Source organism: Aspergillus luchuensis, chromosome 3 (assembly GCF_016861625.1).
Source record: "Aspergillus luchuensis IFO 4308 DNA, chromosome 3, nearly complete sequence".
In the NCBI taxonomy this organism is placed as follows: domain Eukaryota; kingdom Fungi; phylum Ascomycota; class Eurotiomycetes; order Eurotiales; family Aspergillaceae; genus Aspergillus; species Aspergillus luchuensis.
In genome coordinates, this window is record NC_054851.1 from 4128853 (window position 1) to 4152165 (window position 23313).

Here is a 23313-nt window from a genome sequence, read left to right on the forward strand (position 1 = left end):
TTGTGTGTCGATGCGTGTGAACCTTAAGGTCAAACCATCAAAGCATGGATACAGACCTGCTTTAGGAGCACGACATGGCTGCTGTTGGATACGTCTTTACAGGTAGTGCTACCTGTTGAGAGATACACAGACCACTTCCATGTACTTGGACATAAGATTAGTTAGCTCGTCACATGAATACCCTAAGCATTCCTACAAATAGAACCAATTAAGAGGAATTGCAAGATGGCTGGCAAAACGAAAAAAGCCCAACGACCTGTCGGAGGAATAAACGGAAGCATGGACCTGTTGGAGAGAGCACTCATTCGAAGTCTCCCGAGTATCATAACCTCGATTTCAATCCAGATAAGGTAACTGAGGTATTAGATGCACTTACAGATCTACATAGCGGCATATGTTTCAGAAGCCTGGGGTGCTTAAGACGTCAAGCACTACGTCGATACCAATGTTTTCCCACCCCTGGGCGAACACGGAGGATGTTAGTATTGTAGCTAAAGATCTCTGGGCCTCCTCGAAGGCACTAGTACTGACCCCATATATCAAATTAGATTGGCTGGTACCGCTACGTTCAGCCATCGATCGTTTGATACCTGAAGGGCTCATAGTTGCAAGCAATCGTGGCAAGCTATTAACTGATGTTGTAATATTTAATCCATGCTAATGACTTAAGACTGGCGTGAAGATCTGAAACCCGAAGTACACAATCCTCCACCTGTCACCCCGAACAAGCGAGACGTCTTGAATCAACCCGTATCGAAATTGATTCTACCTACCCAAGATATCGTTGAAAAACCAACCTCGACGACGCTATTGATGAGTTAGCCGATCCTAAGGACAAACTAGTGGGAACGGCAGCAGAGGATCGTTCGAAAGAGTGGCGAAAGTCCAAAACCTATCAGTCAGAGATGACAGGGTATTTCGATCAATTCATTGCTGACGAAGGACAAGTTAGCATATGAAGCCGCAATCATCTCGCATGTAAACACCCCCTTGGACTTCGATTCTCCGTCCTTATAATTGAAGTAAAGTCTCCTGCAACCGGAGGAAACCTCTACCAAGCACAGAATCAAGTGGCAGTGAGCGGCTCGGCGGCACTTCGGATTTTCGGAGCCCTCCCTGATCTGTCTAGTCACTGGTCCTTCTAGACGTGAACTTCAAATGGTTTTTGACTACTACGCCCATGTGGAACAGAGCGATTGCTTTTGCGGGTTCCTGGCATAGGGTATGCTACTATAGGAGGCGGTGGTTTATCTTGAATAGAGATGACTTTGGAAACCTAGGTTATTGGGCAGTTATTTTGAAGACATGTATTATTTTTGATCTGATTTGATTATCTATTTAAATACTCTGTTCCACATATGAGAACACTTTTGAGATACCTGACTCTTATTCGAGTCTATACTTATCCACCCTGTACTTGCCGTGTCACGTAAATATTTGATTCCCCGTAAACACCCAGGAGATTAACGCCAAACGAATGTATGGTAGCTGTCAACCGTTAACGCCATATCGCGCCACCCGTCCAAATCTATGTGTAAAATCATGCAATATTCATTATTCGTTTCAGGTCGTGAAGTGAAAGAGGTTTCACCAAGTAGTCGTCAATGCCTGCTGCAAAGACCTGCTGTTGCATCTCGCTCGAGGCTACACCGGTAACCGCCATGATGGCCGCTCGTGGGAGCGAATGTTGTTCTTCGTATTCGCGGATCTTACTCGAGGAGACGATTCCGTCCATAATTGGCATTGAGATATCTGCACGATCAGTAAGTCATGCCAAGCAGTGGAAGGGTAATGTACGAACCCATGAGGATATAGTCAAAAGGTTTTGTAGAGCTTTTGTACTTTTCTAATGCAGCTAGGCCGTTGGATGCTGTTTCATAACTGCAGCCGATCTTTCGTAGGAAGGTAGCGAGGATCTGGGCATGTTAGTGCTTATTGTAGACAGCTAATGGATTATGCATACCTTAAGGTTGATATCATTGTCATCCACAATCAAGACGTGGAGGTTCTTGCTGATAGATTCTCGCGGAGGCGATGGGGCAAATTCAGACACGTTTTCTCGAACCACGGGTGGCGATTCCGTGCCCTTCGCCATAGCAAACGCATCAGACAAGCTCCGGCCTCGGACCGGGACACCGGAAAGGGGGCCTAAAATGGGGCTTTCCGCATATGAAAGCCCTTGGTTCGAGTCTGTAATCCGCTGTAAAGCTTGCAAAATCTTGCGAGGTGCAATCCTGTTCAACATTAGCAGACAGCTTCAAAAATCATCCGGCAGACTTACGGCTGGGGAACATAGAACACATCAGGCCCTTTGATGGCGAATTCTCCGGGGAGTGTGACGCCCTGTTCGCCAATGACCACAACAGCCTTAAATTTCACGTCGATGAACCCCCTTTCCGAGAGGGCTTTTAACGTAGATTCCTCGATGACGGCAATATCTCCGGATGCCTTGTCTAGGTGATCGGCGAAAGATACCATCCACCCAGGCTGGCTCAGTAACACATTGCTGAGTGCACCTCTTAGCGACAGCTTACGCTTCGCTTCTGTGCTCAAAAGACCACTTGGTGCTTCTTTGAGGTCTGCGTATGCGTTGAGGCCCACCAAAGACACCCGGGTCATTGTCCGCGTTCCCGGGGCACCACAATCCATTGCGGAGGTGTCTTCCACGAACTCCACGGGAATGTACACGTCCATTTGCGTACCAACCCCTACATCACTCTTTACCTCCACTTCGCCGCCCAGGTATGTCACCAGCTGTTTCACTACACTCAGACCCAATCCAACACCCTCTGTCAAAATGCTCTCCTGCGCAAATGGTTTGAAGAGGTGGTGTTCCAGAAAGTCTGGCGAGATCCCACAGCCAGTGTCCGTTATTGACAGGTGGGCTAGAGTCTTCTTTGTGTAGCCGGACCTTTCCACCTTCTTCGCCAGGGAGACTTCAATGAAGCCGGTTCTCGTGAATTTGAATGCATTCCCCAGGATGTTCATAATGATCCGCCTCCATGCACCAGAGAGTGACTGCAGGTGCCATGAGCCCAAGTCTTCAATCCGAACGATCACCGACAGATCATCGGTTTGCGATTGTGGTGCACCAGTAGGCCTGTTACCTACGGCAGATCCACCTGGTAGGTAGCGACTGGCCACCTTCGCAGCCTTGATGAGAGACCGGTGGCCTGCGTATAAGGCATCAGTCACGTCTTCCACAATTTCGTCCAAGTCAAATTCGGTCAACAGATTATCCATCCCTTCACCATTTGAACCGCCTCTTTTGCGCAGATGGGTAAGGTTATTGATTTTCGTGAATTCGAGCCTGCTTAGAATTAGTAAACATCATATAACGGAAGGAGACGAGCTTACAGGTGATTCATCGTGTCCAATAGCGTGAGACCGCATGTTTCTACCATGGCGACCATGTCCTGTTGGGCGGTGTCCAAAGACGTAGTTTGCAGAAGCTCTGTGCTGGCAAGCATGCCATGCAACGGGGAGCGAAGCTCATGGCTAACTGATGCCAGCAAGTCTGACTTTGACTTCTCTGTAGCCGTCCATTCTATCTGGCAGAACCCAGAAACAATTGTATCCCCGAAGGACCTGAGAAAGTGCAGATCATCCTTGCCGAGTTGCCTCTGGTCATCGCAGGTCCAAACAAGTGTTCCTGCAAGCCAGCGAGATTTGTTCCAGTTCCACAACGGAAGAAAGATCATAGACTTGGCCTCCGGATAATTGTGTGCCAATCGGGTGCTGATAGAGTGCCGCAGAGGGATCTCACCCTGGTTGCTTTGTATACTTTGCCTGCGCTGATGCAACGAACTCAGGGCTGGCCAGCCGGAAGCCAGATGTGGGTGAATTATTTCGCCCTGCGGAAAGGCAGTGAACATGTCATGTAGCAGACCTTCTGTCAAAGGAATTCTAAACATGCTGGCGGTGTTTCCCAGGGCACGCTCAGACGAGGCTACCCCAAGAGGTTCACACTGCTTTTCAGACCAGCCGCCATAGGACGATACACTAGGTGAGCGGAGAGAAAACCCGGAGTCACTTTCCTTGTCCCACTCTCCGACACTGGCGGTCGATTCACTGTGTCACCGTTAGCGACATTTGATAGCTTTTGATAGAAGTATCATAACACTTACCCCCGAGTGTTGCTGCGTGACGCGTCCACAAAGAGAACCCCATCTAAATCCATACATTCCTGCAGTAGCCCACTTGCACGAGAAAAGAGTATGGAAGCTTTGTCAGAAATGGGAGTGCTTTCTGGCCCCATGACGAGGTTGCTCGTTTCATCAGAGCTTTTCCTCACATGTCGCTGATGTATCCCATTTGGCACTGAATTATTAGTTCCAAAGGCTGGTATCTGGAAGAAAGGGGATTCTGGAGGTTGTGGTGGTGGATGTCGCGTGGAAGATGGTGAGACATCGCGAATATCGGTTGTTGACACGGAGAGGCGGTCGATCTCTGGGACTTCAGATGAACGAGGCGAATTTGGCACTTCCGATGAACGGGGCGATACAAGACTGCCCGCCGCCGTACTTTTCCTCCGGCTCTTCCAACCGTCGTTCTCAGTTGGTGATTGGCCTTTGACGAACTTCATGAGCCCACCTAGCAATCGGTCGTTTTGGCGATAACGCCGTATTGCCCCGACATTCTCAAGGTGACTCGCAACAGCGTTGGCAACATCCTGCAGTTCTGCCAATTCACCTGCACCAAAATGATGGCAAGGCTTATTGTTCACAACACAATATGTTCCAATTACTTCTCCACATGATGCTGTCAATGGAACCTCCGCGTATAGCCTGGGCCGAAATCGTTCCACGAAAGGATGAGACGCCAGATTTGCTTCCATACTAACATCACGAATGATGGTACTGAGGCCATCACTGATGATGTTCGAAGAACGGGTGCCTTGGATTGCATTCTTTCCCAGACCTAGAGTGCTCATACCTATCGTATTACCGTTCACGGATGTCTTGTTCCCGCACCGTGAGCCCGACGGCGTGGCTTCGGCGATAATATACGTCTCTGAGTTATCGACCAGCGAAACAAAGGCGATAGTACACCCTAGGCGGTAGGTCCCTAACTGTGCAAGAGCCACCAATGCGGGATCTGAGGCTGGGGTAGCCATTGCGGAGTGGTTATGTCCATTGACGATCGAGCCTGGGAACACTTTGTGCAGCAGCCCGTTGGCTTGATCCGGAGCCTGGGAGCTGTAAAACCTGTTGCCATGATTGATCAGTGAGCAGTGCTTCTATAAGACACGATAGCGAATGCAGATGGGATGGATGGTTAGCGTGAAATCGTACCTGAGAAGTTCCGCAGTCATCCGGGGCAGCTGCAGGGGACTAAGAGCTGCCGAACCCACAGCGTTTGGATGATCGCCTAGGACATTGCAAATGGCCGCGGAGATTTGTTCAGGGCCAGGGATGGTACAATTAACGGAAAGAACAAGCACCAGATATATTCCCAGATCTCTAGCCACGGCAGAGTTAGTCAGAGGCTTTAAGGTTTTATCGTCCGGGCGCCACCGGTTTTGCAACAGATGCTTGCAAAGAGGGTGCTAGAGCTGACGAGAGCCGGCCAAGCGGTATGCATGCAGGTCTAGGCCACGGGGCTTGATGTGCACGATTTTCTTAGTGCACCGTAGCGATGGGCGACCCCGCCGGCTGATGGCCCCGACCCCGGATAAGGGATCATCGCAAGGCTCTGCATGACCGGCCCTGCCGAATCCCGGGTACGACCGTGGAGTGTTCCATGGTTCAGATATCCCAGCTCGCCGTACAGACATCGGCCGAATAGCTTCACATACGGCCGTGTCGTCGGCTCCGACGATTCCCTCGCTTAGGTATAGGGAAAACAGCGGGAAACACCGCCCACTGATGGTGGAAGCGAGAAGATTCTATCGAAAAAGGATGTTTTGACGATGCATAAACACTGCCTTGCCGAGATCAATAAGTAGGAGGAGAGTGGGATGAAGGCAAAGGTGAACGGGTCATTGATGTAACCCAACTCTATAGACTTGCGCGTGACGCGCCGCGATTCGTCCGGAGTTACTTTTCCCGGCGCCGCTTTCGGATCGTGTTTGCCTGAGGCAGGAACAGACCTGGACATGCCCTGGCAGACCTTGATTGGGCTCGTAAGATCTCACAGTGGGTTGTCCATTCTCACACAGCGGAAAGACAATCGGCAGTTTTCCTAGCACTATCGTGTGGGTAAATGGTATCTTCACTCTTCCCGTATACCATTGGGCGGAAATTTACTCGTAGAGTAAGCAGGATGTGGCCGGAAGCTTAAAAAGTACTTAGGTGGCAGAGCCCCCTCCTTAGTCGATCCGTCCACTCAATTATCAAAGTCTAAGCCATGTCAGATACTATTACTCTTTTGGAAGTCTGCACGCAAAAGTAATTGAAATAAGATGGAAGATGCCACGAGTATGTACGACTCCAGCTCATGGAGCTACTACTGCAGGGACCCTCAGTGATCCACAAAGGGAAAGGATCGGATGTCATTACTCATCGACTTGGGGCATGATTCATCCAGTCACGTGCGGTCGTTGTCACATTCATCCAGAGTCGTCTCAACGGTCTAGATCTCCTCCCCACTGCCGAACAACCCTGAGACTACTAGGCAGAGCAAGTGCTAATGATTTTGTCTCAGGAAAGTCTCACTATTGTACGTATTAGGGTAGCTAAAGGCGTCGAAACCGCTCGTTAATCTGACGGCGCATACTTGGGGTATCACTGTTTTAAAGCTCGTATTCGGGATCGCGCCCTGCAAGGGGGACCTGCCAGCAGCCAGTCAGATCTAGGCTCGTGTAGAGCAATAAACCCGCGTGCTTACTCTGTCCTCGTGAAGATCGATGGCCCAAGTCCAAGTTCTAGACCCACCCGCCCACACATAGCCGGCTGTGTAACCTTGCAGACAATAATCAGTCAGACCCAGTCAGATGCCATCTGATCGTATGAATGTAATGGCATCCAATTGTCCCCATATAAGAGCCCTCTAATTCCGTTGGGCGGGTGCTGTGCAAGACCATGACCAATGGAACTCAGTTACTAGAACAACGGAGGGTCTAGAGTCGGATTGATAGAAAAGAAAGCCTCAAGGTCCATTGTTGAGAAGTCAAAGTCCCAACCCATGTCGGACTGGGTAAAGTCGAGCAGATCCTCTCCACTACCCAGGCTACCACTTGGCATGCGTAGACCATCCTGCAAGGAGTTACCTTGAAAATCAGATAGCATAGAAAGACCTCCCCCGGCTAGGTCTGACTGCAGAGTGTCGGGAATTGGACCTTGGGGTTGATGAGCGACGCTGCTGGGGTAGCGTCGCACGGCACTAGCTTGGTCAATGTTATAGGAATTCCCTTTTAGCATTGCACCTGGCGACCATTCATACGATGGGTTAAGTTTTCTCAGGACGGTTTGTATAGCAGACATGGAGCTGGTAATCGGTTCGCCATGTCGCATCGATGAAAGACCTTGCAAGGCGGCGTGTATCCAAGGAAGGTGGGTGGATGCCAAATTTTCTCCATGCATTAGATCATAAATTAGGGCGAAGCTAGAGCTGCCCAGAAAATATCCGTGGTAGCGGAGTTCCTGGAGCGTCATCAGCACCCCTTTCTATTCGGCAGATGGACTGCGTCAAGACTCACCCGAACCAGTTCATTGTATATGGAAGCTTCGTATAAATGATGGATAGTCCTGCAAGCGGCACTGAGAGCTTGATTACAGGCTTCATTCAGCCATGTGGGGATTTCTGTTGGTCCCTTGGCCGTGCTGTTCCCTGGCTGTTGCGAGGATATCTTCATTTGGTGCTGCCACCGACCTCGAAAGATCAAGAATGGTCGAAAGGTCAATAGAATGGTATGATAATAGACTGAACCGTCAGCTTAGATCCCAGGTCCCAGATAATTTCGGAACATACGAGTTATTAGAATAGTCTGCCGTACACCCAAGGTCCCCGGCTGAACCGGCTTATCAAGCCCAAACCCTAGTGCGTGTTGCATTTTCGAGTCGTAACATCGCATGTCATCGGTTATTGATTTAGCAATCTTCCACATCTGCAGTAATGATTCATGCCGTCGGCCATACATCTCATCGGCTGATCGGGAGAATATTTTCGATAGGTGGACTAGCACCTGCAAGAAGGGGTCCTTTGGTAGTGCAATTCCGATATCTTTTGCGGATAGGGATCTCGGTCGTCCAAGATGGAAACAAGTCCAGCTGTTCAGAGTATCAGTATGGCGCCAATTTCATCAGCTCAGGGGTAACCAACACTTCGTAGAAGTACAATGACCAGAACGTGCATCGTCGTTCCTCGACACTATCAGCAGCATCGTCACTCTCGGCGGGAGCTTCTTTGTGCAAACCGGCAGATATGGCCTTTCGGGCAGCTGCGCCCATTAGGAGAAATGCGGAGTTGGGCCTTCCTTGCTCATTCTGGAAATGGGCGTGCTGGCCAGAGGGTCAGTATTGTGTTGTTTGGCTTCTGAACAGGCGTTTACTTATCATGAACAGTGACAGTTGTACAGTCTGAAGGTTCACCACGTCGTCAAGAGAAGAGATAGACGCCTTTACACGCTCGTATAGGATATCTCCCCAGCTATGGTGCTGCGTTCCTAGCGAGCCGGTGGCTAGCCCCAGCAAAAGTAGTGATCGCGCCCATTTATCTGAGCGCGAATCTGGTGTTGGACGATACAAATGATCGAGTTGTTGATAGAAGACTTCCTTAGACCAAAACGGCACGAGGTTATACAACGTTGCCAAAAAGCGTTCCAGAAATACTTTAGCCAAGTCGTAGGGTAGAAAGAGCACATTCGCATCGGGCCCATTTAGGGCCTTGTTCGAATCATGCGAATCAGCCTGAGTTCCGAAGAAAATCCGACGGAAACTAAACATGTCCAAGCCAGCTCCGGCTTCTTCAACTTCGCCCTGTGGCTCCTCCGTCTCCGCAGACTGGTTGCCGGAAACCAAGCCGCGGTAAATTTCGTGCATGAGTGCAAAGTGAGAAGTCGAGCCATAGTATAATTGGACTTTGCACGATGGCGATGCCATATGCGTGGCGGAAACGCTGTTGTTGAAGGTCAAACTGACGGAGGGATTTCTCCGTCGGGCTGGCTGCATCACCCCAGGAGACTGCTGCCGTGCGCCGTAGTCGGCCCGCGTGGCCCCATTCGAGATGTACTCATCATTCGCGGGAGCCTCTGTATATTGGTGCTTTTTCTTGCGCTGTCGAATAACTTCGCGATAGATACATGGCGTATGGCGCAGTTCGCAGGTTTTGCACGGATTGACACCATTGCATTTGATCTTCCTCTTCCTGCACTCTTGGCACGCCTTGGGGATCCGCCAGCCTGAAGGCTGCGCTGGGGATATGGCGTCTGCCATTTGTAGCCAGCCAGCAAATTAGGGCGATAGAGGCTCCGTTATACTCATAAAATCCGTTGCAAGGCCGAGTTGATTCTCGGGTTTATTTTTCCTGATGTTCCTGCGTCATGGACTGTTGGAGCCCCGAGCGGTCGGATTTATCGCACGTGAGTTTATCCGTTATTCCGAACCCCATCTAGTTTAGTCTCTTTTCGCATTTGGCACCTGACTCTCGCATTTTATCCCAAAATTAATCATAAACATCTATTCATTTCAAGTAATAATTCATTTATGCTGCAGAGGTGAGGACATTTTTGTCGAAGTTGATTCTATCAACAACATAGGGCTACCGCCACTGCTATTGCTACTAGCGGAATATATATAGCATCAATTTGCCGAGTCCCCACCTGCCTTCCATTAATCGAACTGAATTATCTAATGTTTCCTACCTCATCACTACTTCTAAATTTAGTCATTCGCGAATCTTATACCTTCAGCTCAAACGACTGTATCGAAGACTTATTCAGGCTGGTACATAACTGTTAATATTAGGACACCTGCGAGCCATTGCCGCCGGAATGTGAGCATTGCTTACAACAGCTAGTATTGCCACTTAGGTTCTTTCTAACAAGGAAAGCCGATACGATAGAACCACAACGGTAATCGTTACACCAAGCCGGGAGATATTGCCTGGGGAAAGCCAAGCTATGTCGTCGGTGACATGATGCATTCCCGAGTGGAGTACTAAGGACCGCCGGCGAACTTGAAGCCAGCCGATGACAGTTGGTGTTATAGCAGTTTCCTGTTCGAGAAATAGATCGACTATTACTGATACTGTGTAGTAAACATAGTCTCTAAAGAGTGAAGTCGGCTATTGAGCGGTAATTAGTGAAACAAAGAGCTGCCAAAAGACCCCCTGCGTCTCCCAATTAACCCCATCAATATTATGGCAAAATCTCATTTCTGAAACGGATTCGGTGCAGCGACGTTGGATTTCAAATGTCTCAGATCGGAGTAAGTGTTGGCCATCATCATCTGCGTTCTGGTTTATAGGCTACGTTAGCTTACGACTTTCAAAATGATGGCATACATACTGTAGACAAGTCAATTTCCGGACGCCTTTGTGTTTGCTTGATTTTACAGTAGCTCTACATTAGAACTTATCCAGATATCCCTGCTTATCTTATAAATTCCGTTACTACTTTCTAGTATAATCATAAAGAAGATGGAGAATTCGAATCTTGGCCAATGTGTGGAGACTCTAAACCAGCTTCATTGATTTATAGCATATTGGTATAAGCTATCTAAATCGATCATGATCCACCGGAAACATCAAGACATCAAATAGTGTACCTAAACGCCTTGTCCTCAACATCCGTATGATCTGAATCCACAGAAATCCCCATACAGCCACTCCCATCGCCCCTATCAACGATATACTCAAAGTACCCCTCGCTTGCTTTGCGATCACGCCTCCTGTTCAACCTCTTCACCATGAACACATAAACGAACAAAGTAAGGATTAAGCAAGCCATGGACGCAATACTCAGAATACAGCCCTTCGTATACCTAGGAGCATCGTCCTCTGTCCAAGCCTGCGGACTAACAATGCATCCAACGCAGTATGCAACGAAGAAAGCAGTCGACACGATACTTTTCTTCGTATTACCCTTCACGTTACTGGCGATAATGCTGGCGGTGCTACTTATCAACGAAGAGCTGCATCCTCCGAGCCAGGTTGCTACCACTATGCCCCAGTCTGCACCGCCGGAATACGGTAACGTCATGAGCAATATTGATCCTAGGAGAGGTACGATGGAGAGACCGATGGCGGTGTAGACTCGTGTTCCGGGTATAACGCGAGGGATGATGGCGCCGATCCAGACGGTGATGAAGTTGAATGCTCCGGCGGGTGTTCCGACGAGCATTGTTTTGTATGTTGAGTAGCCAAAGCCGTGTATGACGGTGGAGCTGTACTTTGGAGTGGGAAGAGTGTGGGTTAATACCTGACCGACGTATTCCAGAAGAGGAGGGCTGGCATACCTTCATTATGGGGGTCGTCAGGGTGATACATATTCCCATCAGGCAATAGATCCAAGTCATCGGCGACAAGAGTGCCTCCTTGAGTTGAGCTTTGCTGAACACTGCATGGTCTCGGGTAGCGCGATCGATCGCCATGCGCTGAGTTGCCACTTCTCGTTCCTGTGGACTCAGGAACCAAGCCGTTGTCGTATCTCGGGGCATCAAGAAGATGAATAAGAGGCCAGTCGCGGAGGTTAAACCTCCACATATCAGGAAGAGGGAACGCCACGGGGCAAGTGACATGTTTCCCTTTCCGATACCATACATCATGAGGGCACCTATAATATTGGCTGTACCGTTCATTGATACCCATGTAGCGACGCGAATCGGATGTTCCTTGCGCTTGTACCAGATACTCGTGATAATAATGAAAGCTGGCGAGACGGTTCCTAGTGGCATAGTTAGTCTTGGAAGCGGAAGGGTATATGAAGTGAGTCTTGCCTTCGGAGAACCCTAAGAAGAATCGCACCGCTGCCAGTCCCGCAAAGTTTTGAACAGCAGCCAGACACATATTTACCCCACCCCATATTACGATAGTGACTCCGACGTAGATTGTGATCGGAAATCTGGAGAGCATGATCGCAGCTGGGTATTCTGAACAAAGCTGGCCCAGATAGAATAACGAGACAGCCCATGAGAACTCTTGACCTGTGAGCTTGAGGTCACTTCGTAGACCAAATACCGCGGCCTGGTTAATTGTCTGCTTGTCGAGGTCTAGATGAATAATTAGACTCGAAGGAAAATGAGTACCAGGATATTGGCTGACATTGGAAGAAATATACGAGCACCATCAGAGGCAGAATCACGCAGTCAAGTTTTCGAACGACCTTCCTCTCGATTTCGGGGTCAACGTTGTAGAACTGCGTATCATCTGCAGCTTCTAGTTGATGCAATTCACTCTCAACCTTGTCGTCGACTGGCTTCTCCGGGCCAGGGTTTGCACGGTTCCGAGCCATTTTGTAGCGTTCGACAACTCGAAGAGTTAACGCTATATGGAGGAGGAGTCCAAAGGGAATACAGAAGATCTCTCAGATATTGGCAGTGTGAAGACAACTTGCTTCTACAGAGACATTTATATAGTAACTTCGTCACCTCGAAAGAGGGGTACAGCGCTACGTCGTTTCTACCCCACGGGGTACCCCAGATTGAGGGGACAACGGGAATAGGTTCTCCCCACTAACCGAGAAATTTAGGTCATTGGATACTCTGACTCTGAGAGTGTGCACTCATGCCACTCAGGTAGCAAGGCACAAACCCTGGCCGAAAAAGTATATTGGGAGGCCTATGTCGGTCTAATGTCAGAATCCCGATAGAGTGCATGGCCAAACAGGATAGTGGCTTGGCACTAGGAGTTCATTGAAACTATGTTTGCGTGCGAGACCATGATTCGGCGTCTATGATACCGAACAGCCCCATACGCCCCAATGGACTTATTGAATGGGTCTCAGTTGGTGTCACTTCTTGATGCTCTGCACGCGGCACTCGCAACCCCAATTTTCATTGGCACGGATAAACTATCTGTTCCATCTTTATCCATTATACAACTGTAGGAGATCCCGGGATACGACTCGCAAATGTATTGGCATCGACGTCTTGGAATTATGGTCAAACAGGCGAAGCCGACACATTTCCTACACATCAATTAATGGATAATGCCTACCACCCTCGTTAATGATCGAGTAGCATGGTCTTCATACAACCTCTCGCCTGTCGGGCAGTGAACGCAACCATATTGGACCATTACTGGATTATGTAGACATGCAGGAGGTCTAAGATTGTCATATTGTCGGATAGGTAGATAAACTATTATACACAATCTTTTATTGGGGCTCTAATTGAGATATTCAAAGCGGGGGCAAATGTGGAACGAAGGTGATATTATACGTACTTTGAACTTTGCTATTCTGATTGGTGTAAGGGAGAGGAGGTGTCTGTATTCGGTTAAGATCATACATTTTCGGGTTTGGGAGGTAGCCTTTATAAGGTAAAGAGCCTTACTGTAAAAGAGAGCGGCACCATACAGAGCATCGGGAAGTTATACAGAAGCCGACGTCTTGCGGGAACACCCTGAGCATATATTTGGAAATGAATCAACGCACAGATTCTCTAGAGCCAAAGGTAAGAATAGATCGTCCCTACCAAAGCATTTATAACAGTTCCTGGAAGAAATGGCAAAGTGAGAAAATATAGAAGACTTTATAATTTGAAGTTGTCCCAATGGGAAAGTCGGAAGGGAAAACCCCATTGTGACGCTACTGAATACCCATAGCTTGCTTCAACTTTTGTAAGATTTGCTTCGCTTGAAGTAAACGCGACCCTTCTAGGCATCCCCATGCGGAGGCCAGCTTTTCACACTTGTCAATGAGAACCTGGTCATATGGAAACTGGCGATTCTCGAGCAAGAGCTCCATGGCTGTCAAATATTGATACTCGATAGCAGACTCAAGCGGTTCGAGTTGGAGGGCCACGTCATGCTCCCAGGTTTCATCACCCCAACCCCAGAGTTCACCGCGGGCTAACAACGCTCGGATAACATCCAGACGGTTAAGGCTCACAGCACTCTCAAGCCTAATTATAGCAGCAACTGTAGGCTCGACATCTTCAGGCAGAAAATTAATGCCTTTGTTGAGAAGGTAAACTGCATTACTGGGACGTGACTCAACGCATTCGTAACCGTAGGCCGTGCGTTGCAAACTGGTCCCGTACATGTTCAAAAGACTTGGTTTGACACTCAGAAGATATTCTAGAATGTCAGTACTGTTTGCAAACTCTGCAGCAATATGAAGAGCCGTGCAACGCTTTCCCTTAAGGTCCATGGATTTGTTGATATCTATCAAATCCTCCTCAACCATGTACCGGATAAGCTTCAGAGCACAACTCGCCTGGCAAATGCTCCGAAAAAGCCACCCGACATTATCCGGAACTTTATACCCTTTGTCAAGAAGTAACCATGCAAGTGCTTCCTGAGACTTGGGGGGAGCAAAACGAAGAAAGTGCATTGGACTGAACCCATAACGCATGGTGCAATTGGGATCCGCGCCTCTATCTAGCAGCAGGTTTGCGAGCTCCACATCGCCATTGCGAACACAAAGGTGCAGCATCGTGCGACCGCATAGATCCAACGCATTAGCAAAGACACCCGCATCCAGAAACAGCTTAACTGAATGATAAGCGCCCCCGTTGACTAAATCCGCAAAAACCTCCAGGTCCCTGTCGTGACCTTCGTGTAAGCGGTGAGGTATATCTACGAACCCATCGTATTCATGGCTTACAGTATTGTCTGGTATGAGTTTGACGTTTGCCATATCGTAGTATTCCTGTTTTGGAAAAGCAATTTCCTTTGCAATTTTGAGTAGATAACCACGAGCAAATCCATCAAGCCTCCTGTTCGTCAAGCGAAGACAACAAAGAACCTTGAAATCTAGGTCCTCGATGATATAGTGGATAATCTCAGAAGGTAAGTGAGAAAGCTGGGCTTGCATCTTGGGCTGGCTCATGAAGTCTTCGTATAAGGAGAACTCTAAGCTAGAAAGTGATTGAAGTCGCTTCAAAGCGATGCTGACAAGAGAACCTGACCTAGCATGCGGTATTTAAATAAAGTTCACGTACTATTCGACTCCAATTATTCCATTGCTCAACTGCAACCCTCAAGAATGAATAGCTGCAACGAGTATCACCATTATCTTTGCATGGGTTTCGGGAATAACATCCCTTGTCTACGTCATCTTCTGGAAGGTTCCTGTTATAGGGTGTTGCACGAACGATGAAGGTCCCGTAGACGGGACGAGGATTAAGGGACACAAGTCAACGGCAATCTCTTTTCATCAAGGTTCTTCCGCAGAACAAGGCTTCTAAATTTTGTAGTTCACGCCAAAAGTTCTTCAGTTTCAGAACTATGCCGAAGCTTTGTCCGGGACGGCTAAGGTGGTTGTTTGACACAGTACAGGGAAAGTCCCTGGCTTATTGGAATGAATAAAGAGTAGTCTGTGGCTTTGTCTTACGCAACGAAGAGTTATTCAAGATTGAAGTCATCTCGCCAGGTTCCGTACCATTAATGTCTCCTACTGAGAGCAATCTCCGTGAATCTATCGATGATCTTTATTACGTAGTGGAGTTTACCATTCGCGCCTTTGGACCGACACGATAAACCGTAGATGTCCAAAAAATAACGTTTTTAGAAAGGTGTAACCTTGCTATGTAAGCAGTCAATTAAAGGGGCCAACTTGTCTCCATTTTCCTCGTCTTCCTTCAAGCGCAGCGAACTTAAGAAAGTCGCAGATCATCGAACATTTTTTTATAGACGGGCTAGGCAACTGGCTGGCTAAACAATCCGGGTGAATCTCAAATCCTCCAACATTGCTCACCCTTATGCAGAGCCTTTCACCTCGATGCTGACCACACTGCGATTGCTTTGGTATCCGCTAGATACTGTGTTTAAATTTGTCTACAACTTTTTGCCCAGGTGGAAACCTGGCACATTTGATAACGAAGAAATGGAATCATCTTCCTGTTTGAGCCCCGAAGATGTAGGTCATAATAGCTGATATCTCTTATTAGAACCCACTCTAACTTTCACAGGCCATCCCAGCTGCTGCATATGAAGTTCCCTCTCACCCTCCCAACGTCGAAGTGAGAATTGTTCGTCCGTATTATCCTCCTGGCGTGTCCGAAATCGTCGGCCGCAGCGGTCGACACTTTATCGGCCTGCTCAATGAATCAACCGTTCTCAAGTACCCATACATACCTGGCGATCGTGTAGGTATCGAGGTAGAGGCGGAGCTTCTCAATCTCGTGGGCAGCCACCCACGGATCATCGCCTCGAGAGGTCTCAATGAGCATGGCCTAGTCCTACAGTATGCAAGGAACGGCAACGTCTGCGATCGCTTCACAACGGGTCATGATATTTCCTTCGACCAAAAGCTCCGCTGGTGTAAACAAGCTGCGGAAGCCGTCAAATACATACACCAGAAAAGAGTTATCCACTGTGACATCAATGTTCGCAATTTGCTACTGGACGATAACCTTGACGTCTTACTCGCAGACTTCCAGGGCGTGTTGAAGTCCGAGAATGGCGAAAAATTGCTGGACGGGGAGTCGAGAGAACATTCTAAAGCATACATGCCTCGCGTTCACGGTGATATTGCCAATGCCAAGACGGATATCTTTGCACTGGGATCTCTATTTTACCATATCATGATGGGACATGAACCGTTTCCGGAATTGAATGATTGGGAGCATGATGAGGAGATTGAAGAACGTTACAAAAATGGCCAATTTCCTACTGATAGCCATGCATGCTCTCATATTACAGATAAGTGTTGGAGGCAGTTGTACGAGTCTGCTGATGAGATAATCTTTGACCTTTCTCAGATTCAGGCGGCAAAGGATGCTGGTACGGAATACTAAGACAATAGATAGATTGCAATTCGCAAATACGATTTGATTTAAAAGCTCAACAATTCCTCCTTGTACACTAATGCTGTCGCTTGATCAGAAGTTTACGTTTATCTCTGTCGCTATCGCAAGGCCAAGCTTCAGAGTTGACGAAACTCCTTGAATCCATTATCAACACTTCGGACAGATTCCGAACCTCTTGGTTACGATTCCCATGTGCACATCCTTATATCCGCTGCAGTTTGGCTTGCCACAAGGAGGCCGAGGATCATAAGTGGTAATTGTATGCTTCGGCTGTGCAGTGCAATTGACATACTTGGTTGTGTTGACGAATCGCTCACACATGTTGATATGGGGAAAGAGAAGCCGTGCTGTATATGATCTGGTTAGTTCTGACATGACTTCATGGAGAGATGTGGCACTTACGTTGATGAGGAGCACTTGTAATGGCAATACTTAAAATGGTAGCTATCAACGAGCTTCGCAGATTTATAAGTGGATATGTTCCTTCAAACGAAGAGTGGTGCTTGCATGGTATTTATGCACACCTGGGGCTTTCTCACTATGCTAACAGCAGATAACGATTCGGAAGATACCATGACATTGTCAAGACACAGTCTGCCTGCATCGTGAGGACGTGAAAGGCAACAGCCGGAGCAATACATGATCGATACTTCGAAGGAGAATGACCCAAGGCATTAAAATCCTCACAGAGGGTGTCGATGCGCTGACTGCTAGACAGAAAACGATATATCGCGTCTATCCGATCAGCCAATGGAGAGGTATGTCTCAACAGACAGTCCTGTCAACTAGACCTGCGTGCCCCGGCGCATCGTTGGAAGATTCCTGTTGCAGACGGCACTGTCTTTGATATACCCATGTTAACAATGACATCCTTTGAAAGCGAACGACAAACTATGATTGCATGCACCTCCAGGAGAGGCTCTAACCTAGCTGCATTGCTGATGCATGGCTTCAATTCCAGCGATCATGGTCTGTGGCATTGACATGTCCCGTCCCGTCCTGCCAGGTATAAGTGAGTTATAAACCCATGAGCCCTTGCTCGCCGTATTCACCCAAATGATGGGAATACAATCGATTCTTTAAGTACTGATGTACTGCCGTTGTATGAGATGTGGCTGTCGGGAAATAGAGCCGTCAAGCATGTACCGGTGGATAGGCGGGCGAAATTGAAATTGGTTGCTTGCTGAGGTGATATTAATCAGTATATCGCGTAAATCTCCTGACAGTTAGCCCTAGTACTCACCTATAATAGGATGTCTCATATGTCGAATCTCATTTTGGCGTATCGTGGAGTCAGTTTCTTGGTCCTTGATGTTTATGTTCTTGGCAGGCATGTTCTGTGTGGAAATAGATGATTAAAGTTTGCATGAACAAGATTCCATAATCCAAATAAATCACAACTGCTGTAATAGCGCGAGCTGGTAACATGAAGTGAATAGCGCGGAATAATGTATACCCTTCGCCCGTTCGTGATCGCCTTCACGCTAGACCTAACACCAGAAGTATGAGACCATGATGATCCGAGAGAAGTAGTTAATAATGTGTTAGTTTATTTCTGTGTAGACTTTCCCTTCGTAGCGTTCTCTTGATCTGGTGGTCGCACCGTCGAAGTAATATCTCTTGTGAATTTGATGGTAGTGAGATCTCGCCGTCAACTCTCAACGCATTAACATACTGTTGAAGTTTGTCAAGACACCAAGTTAAGTGGATCACTCCCAGTGAACTGCTAAAAACACCATGGAAGAGGAAAGAGTCAGTACTCGTGTGCCTTCTTGTATTGGTCTAACCCGATCGATTGAAAGCTGCTTCTAACTTCGCAATGCCCAGACCACGGAAAATGGACCTTCTCAAGCGCCAGGGTATCCAGAAGCCCTACATTACAGGTTTATACCGCCCAGTCTGGAGGGTCTTGAATTCGTGCCCAACTTCGGAGATATTGTTTTTCGTGTGAAGGGGCAATTCCTAGCCTGGGGAGGAACTGCGGTCCTAGAACGTTTGGCCTCAGGAAATGTGGTCAAGACGCCGCTGCCGAACCCATACTTTCAACGCGAACATGAGCGTCACAGAAAAAGTATGTGCATCGAGGCCATTATCTATGAGATTCTCAAAGACCATCCGCGCGTACCAAAATTGATGGATTGGGACCCAACCACCTGTTGCTTGACGATGGAGTATGTCGAGAATGGGAGCCTTGCGGATTTCCTAGAGAGGAATCACCAATCGATAGCCGATAGCATGAGGAGGAAATGGGCAAGACAGGCAGCCGAAGGTGTTCAATTGCTTCATCATCATAACATCATCCATTCCGATCTTTCGCCTCACAATTTTCTCGTCGACTCGAACCTGGACTTGAAGGTCTCGGATTTCGCTGGCTCCTCTGTTTTCGGCGCACCTGGCTCTGCTCTTCCCGGTACCCGCTATCGTGATCCACATGTTGAGGGGTACGTTCTCCGGTTCTCAGATGACATCTTCAGCCTGGGATCAGTCATTTATTTCATAATGACTGGCAAGCATCCTTATCAGGACCTGCCCAGCGATAATGTCAAGTATTTGTTCCAGAGCTCCCAATTCCCCGAGGTCGGTCACCTCTCATGTGGCGGTATCATAAGACGGTGCTGGTTGTCGGAAGTGGATGCCACTGAAGTGTACGAATACTTCAGCAGGCATGGATGATTGGACAGATTTTGTATTTAATAATTCCCAGCGAAACATATGAGGTTCATCTTTTGTCCATCCTCACTGGCCATCCGCACTGCATGTCATGGCAGTGTTCGTAGGTGCTAACCACAGCGGTAGTGACTGTGTACCATATGCATCATATCCCTTTTCTTGATGTGGGGAGATCTGTTGCAAGTGGCTGTCCCGACTGATAGACGTCCATCCTGCTTCTTGCAGACGCGTCAAGTAGTCACGTTTCTCGCACACCAATTTACTACTCGTTCACGACCGATCGTAGTGCAAAGCGGTAGCAACAGTATGCCATATGTTCAAAATGAGAAGGTTTGCAAATTCGGCCCTTTATAGCTGAGCTAACGTAAGAAGCATGAATGTGAGAAGATTTAGCACCTAACCGATACAAAAATCAGATAATCAAGGTTAGATAAAAGGGTTTGTTTTAGGACGGCAGTAAGATGTGCTTCGTGTATGCTATTTTTGGCAAAAGGCCTTCTAATGAGAACCTCATATTGGTTTTGGCCAAGGCATGGAGAGATGTAGATGGTTAGATTGAGCCACTGGAGGCGCGACTTTATAGCTTTCGTAGACCTTCCTTGAGTGAATTATAGAATTCAAGATGACTACAGTATTCGGGTTCACCATTTATCCGAGTGAAACCTTCAGAGCGTCATGTGAATGATCCTGTTCACCATATTGGAAATCCCCTATATATGCAATGCAATCTAGAGGGCACATTTTCGATGTACTCAATGTATCTCGCTACTATTCAAGGAGTCACTGTTTGATATTTGCTCCCGTTATTGCTGCTACCCTTTTGTCACATGTTATGCTCTGAACAGCCAAAGTCTTATTGGTTTGGCTGTTCTCTTAGGAAACTCATTTGTTCTGGGAAAGCATGCCCTATGCAAAGAGAATATTGGAGCGGAAACCAAAACTTAAGGCCGCTTAGCATGACTATTAATGTGAAATTTAAGTACAAAGAGCTATCATTTAATGGAAATAGACCTATTGATTCAACTCCTGGGCTTGGCATTCCAATGCGCGGTGACCCAGAAAGTTAATTTGGATGAGAGAAGAGTAGTGAAGTCATCCGTCAGATGACTCCCGCATTTCCAATTTTCTCATATATACAGCCAGACATGAGAAACTGTTGAATACTCAAACCATACACCTTGCATTTTCAATTGAAATTACTCGTTTCATCATGTTCCCAAACCTACAGAGCGTGTCCGAAGAGGACGAACATAAGGATAACCCGGCACCTTCCGGCCGGCGGCGGTCGTCTGTGGTTCCACCTAGCCTGCAGTTCCTCGTCGATCAGGACTCTCAGCAAGCTAGTAATGAGCCCGCTGAGTGGGAAAAGTCATGGGATCAAACGTATGTTTCATGTCTCGCTGAGTGGTCAGCCAATAGGTCTTCTAACTCCACAAGGACTGAAAACCCGGAGCTTTGTGACTTCTTGGATCGAGTCTCCTCTCGAGATCCAACTGATCCAGACCGACAAGGTGGGGACAGAGTGAGAAGGGGTTCTTGAGCTCAGATCACGATCTCAGGAACTCAACGAATCATGTAATTGATGTTGTTGGGGCGTAATTGGGATTTCTATTCTCTAATTTGTTGAAATCTCCGACATAACGGATATTAGTTGCAACGTGATTATAATTGTCTTCCCTTCTAGAGTCCCACCTGATTATTGCTAAGCTTCAAGCGTAAAAATTACTGTAGTTTGTAGCGGAAGATCGTTCTAGTCGAAGCACAGCTCAGAAGTGGACAATGCTCCTGAACTAGGAATACCCGAGTATCCATCGAGACACTTTGTGTAGAGATGCTAGTGGGTCGAACCGGAGGAATATGGCATGTTACAATAGTGATGGCATCACCACGTCAACGGATGTGGAAAGACTATAACCTACTAAGCTTCAGCTAGCCGAACACTCACCAATCGCCTTACATTTGACCCACAGCAAGTGGGCCATATCAGCCCATCAGAATCAGCCCATTTTTCATCCCTCCGACTAACAGCGATTCTGACGTCTGCCCCAGACACAGGGATATCATCTCCACCAGGTCTACAATTGGCTACCAGTGGGTCTGACTTTGAAATACCTCGCAATTATGGCAGTTCCCTTTTTCTCTCTCTTCCACACATACACCGCAAATTTCACGCATTATTATTCAGGCACCGTGCCCTTCTAGCAGAGAATTCTGTTTGCCACAGACTTTTTCGATATAGACCGAACTGTCATCTGTGCCCTCTTTGTTATCGTTTTCCCTAAGGAAGTGCTTCGTAACTGCACAAGATGGACCGTCGCCTCACAATTGCATCGCAAGTCGCTGTCGCGGCAGTGGCTGGCTATTGCATTTACAAGGCCTTCAATGCCCGACAGCAACAACAATCCTTGAAGGACGCGGTTCCCAAGTCGTCTGCTGCTCCTCTGACACCAGAGCAGATCAAAATCATCAAGGCGACAGTCCCTGTTCTCCAGGAATATGGGACCAAAATCACCACTGCCTTCTACAAGAACATGTTGACAGCGCATCCTGAACTTAATGCCGTCTTCAACACCGCCAACCAGGTCAATGGCCACCAAGCTCGTGCGCTAGCTGGTGCACTGTTCGCATATGCATCTCACATCGACGATCTCGGGGCCCTCGGTCCTGCCGTTGAATTAATATGCAACAAGCATGCATCTCTGTACATCCAAGCTGACGAATACAAGATTGTTGGCAAGTACCTCTTGGAAGCTATGAAGGAGGTGCTTGGAGATGCCTGCACCGATGAAATTCTCGATGCCTGGGGTGCCGCTTACTGGGCTTTGGCCGACATAATGATTAACCGCGAAGCCGCACTGTATAAGCAGAGCCATGGCTGGACAAACTGGCGTCAATTCCGCATCGCCAAGAAGGTGCCCGAGTCGGACGAGATCACCTCATTCTACTTGAAGCCAGTTGACGGCAAACCACTGCCGTCATTCAGACCAGGTCAATATATCTCGGTTAGTGTCCAGGTTCCAGAGTTGAAGTACCCCCAAGCCCGCCAGTACTCGCTCAGTGATACGCCTCGCTCCGATTACTATCGCATCAGCGTGAAGAAGGAAACGGGACTCGATCCTCGTGCTCCGGGTGCCAAGAGACACCCTGGATACGTCTCTAACGTTCTCCATGACATCATCAAGGAGGGTGATCAAATCGATGTATCTCATCCCTATGGAGACTTCTTCTTGTCCACTGCCGAAGCTACCCATCCGATTGTTCTTCTCTCCGCCGGTGTCGGTATCACGCCCATGATGTCCATCCTGAACACCATCACTCAGAAGAAGCAACGCAATATCCACTTCATTCACGGATCCCGTACGACCGAGGCTCGCGCCTTCAAGAGTCATGTTCGCAAACTGGAAAACGACATACCTGATATGCAAGTGACCTACTTCCTCAGCAAGCCAGGTGGTAGTGACCAGCTGGGCGTTGATTACCACCACGCTGGAAGAATTGACCTGCAGAAGCTTGACGGGCCGTCTCATCTGTATCTAGACAACCCTGCTACGGAATATTACGTCTGTGGCCCCGACACATTCATGACGCAAATGGAGCAGGCGTTGAAGGCCTATGGTGTGAGCGATGACCGGATAAAGATGGAGTTGTTTGGTACGGGTGGTGTTCCTCATAACTAGAACACTCTTCATATCCTTACTTTTCTGTACTATACATTGAGAAGTGGTGTTTATTATATGTAACGAATGGATTCCTATAACCAGAACTGATGCCCATGGAGTAAAAGTAAATT

The 23313-nt window shown here is 47.9% G+C and overlaps 8 protein-coding genes across 8 annotated transcripts; 4 read left to right on the forward strand and 4 right to left on the reverse strand.

Annotated features, from left to right (window-relative positions):
• Positions 1-1540: 1540 nt before the first annotated feature.
• AKAW2_31379A (uncharacterized protein) lies at positions 1541-5314 on the reverse strand (the record flags this gene model as incomplete). The annotated part of the gene is made up of 7 exons (XM_041687998.1): positions 1541-1752; positions 1802-1916; positions 1964-2234; positions 2282-3310; positions 3358-4071; positions 4128-5207; positions 5295-5314. 7 exons carry the CDS (start codon positions 5312-5314, stop codon positions 1541-1543), a joined length of 3441 nt encoding a protein of 1146 aa, XP_041541826.1.
• Positions 5315-7043: 1729 nt separating this feature from the next.
• On the reverse strand, positions 7044-9374 carry AKAW2_31380A (Zn(II)2Cys6 transcription factor; the record flags this gene model as incomplete). Its single annotated transcript, XM_041687999.1, has 5 exons — positions 7044-7583; positions 7640-7863; positions 7912-8210; positions 8263-8438; positions 8496-9374. 5 exons carry the CDS (start codon positions 9372-9374, stop codon positions 7044-7046), a joined length of 2118 nt encoding a protein of 705 aa, XP_041541827.1.
• Positions 9375-10693: 1319 nt separating this feature from the next.
• AKAW2_31381A (uncharacterized protein) lies at positions 10694-12391 on the reverse strand (the record flags this gene model as incomplete). The annotated part of the gene is made up of 4 exons (XM_041688000.1): positions 10694-11329; positions 11397-11824; positions 11877-12149; positions 12202-12391. The coding sequence occupies 4 exons, from the start codon at positions 12389-12391 to the stop codon at positions 10694-10696; spliced, it is 1527 nt and encodes a 508-aa protein (XP_041541828.1).
• A 1296-nt stretch (positions 12392-13687) lies between these two features.
• On the reverse strand, positions 13688-14917 carry AKAW2_31382A (uncharacterized protein; the record flags this gene model as incomplete). Its single annotated transcript, XM_041688001.1, has 1 exon — positions 13688-14917. One exon carries the CDS (start codon positions 14915-14917, stop codon positions 13688-13690), a length of 1230 nt encoding a protein of 409 aa, XP_041541829.1.
• Positions 14918-15928: 1011 nt separating this feature from the next.
• Positions 15929-16841, forward strand: AKAW2_31383S (uncharacterized protein; the record flags this gene model as incomplete). Its single annotated transcript, XM_041688003.1, has 2 exons — positions 15929-15961; positions 16014-16841. 2 exons carry the CDS (start codon positions 15929-15931, stop codon positions 16839-16841), a joined length of 861 nt encoding a protein of 286 aa, XP_041541830.1.
• A 1749-nt stretch (positions 16842-18590) lies between these two features.
• Positions 18591-19526, forward strand: AKAW2_31384S (uncharacterized protein; the record flags this gene model as incomplete). Its single annotated transcript, XM_041688004.1, has 2 exons — positions 18591-18605; positions 18681-19526. The coding sequence occupies 2 exons, from the start codon at positions 18591-18593 to the stop codon at positions 19524-19526; spliced, it is 861 nt and encodes a 286-aa protein (XP_041541831.1).
• Positions 19527-20733: 1207 nt separating this feature from the next.
• On the forward strand, positions 20734-21063 carry AKAW2_31385S (uncharacterized protein; the record flags this gene model as incomplete). The annotated part of the gene is made up of 1 exon (XM_041688005.1): positions 20734-21063. The coding sequence occupies one exon, from the start codon at positions 20734-20736 to the stop codon at positions 21061-21063; it is 330 nt and encodes a 109-aa protein (XP_041541832.1).
• Positions 21064-21829: 766 nt separating this feature from the next.
• AKAW2_31386S (uncharacterized protein) lies at positions 21830-23200 on the forward strand (the record flags this gene model as incomplete). Its single annotated transcript, XM_041688006.1, has 1 exon — positions 21830-23200. One exon carries the CDS (start codon positions 21830-21832, stop codon positions 23198-23200), a length of 1371 nt encoding a protein of 456 aa, XP_041541833.1.
• Between the last annotated feature and the right edge of the window lie 113 nt (positions 23201-23313).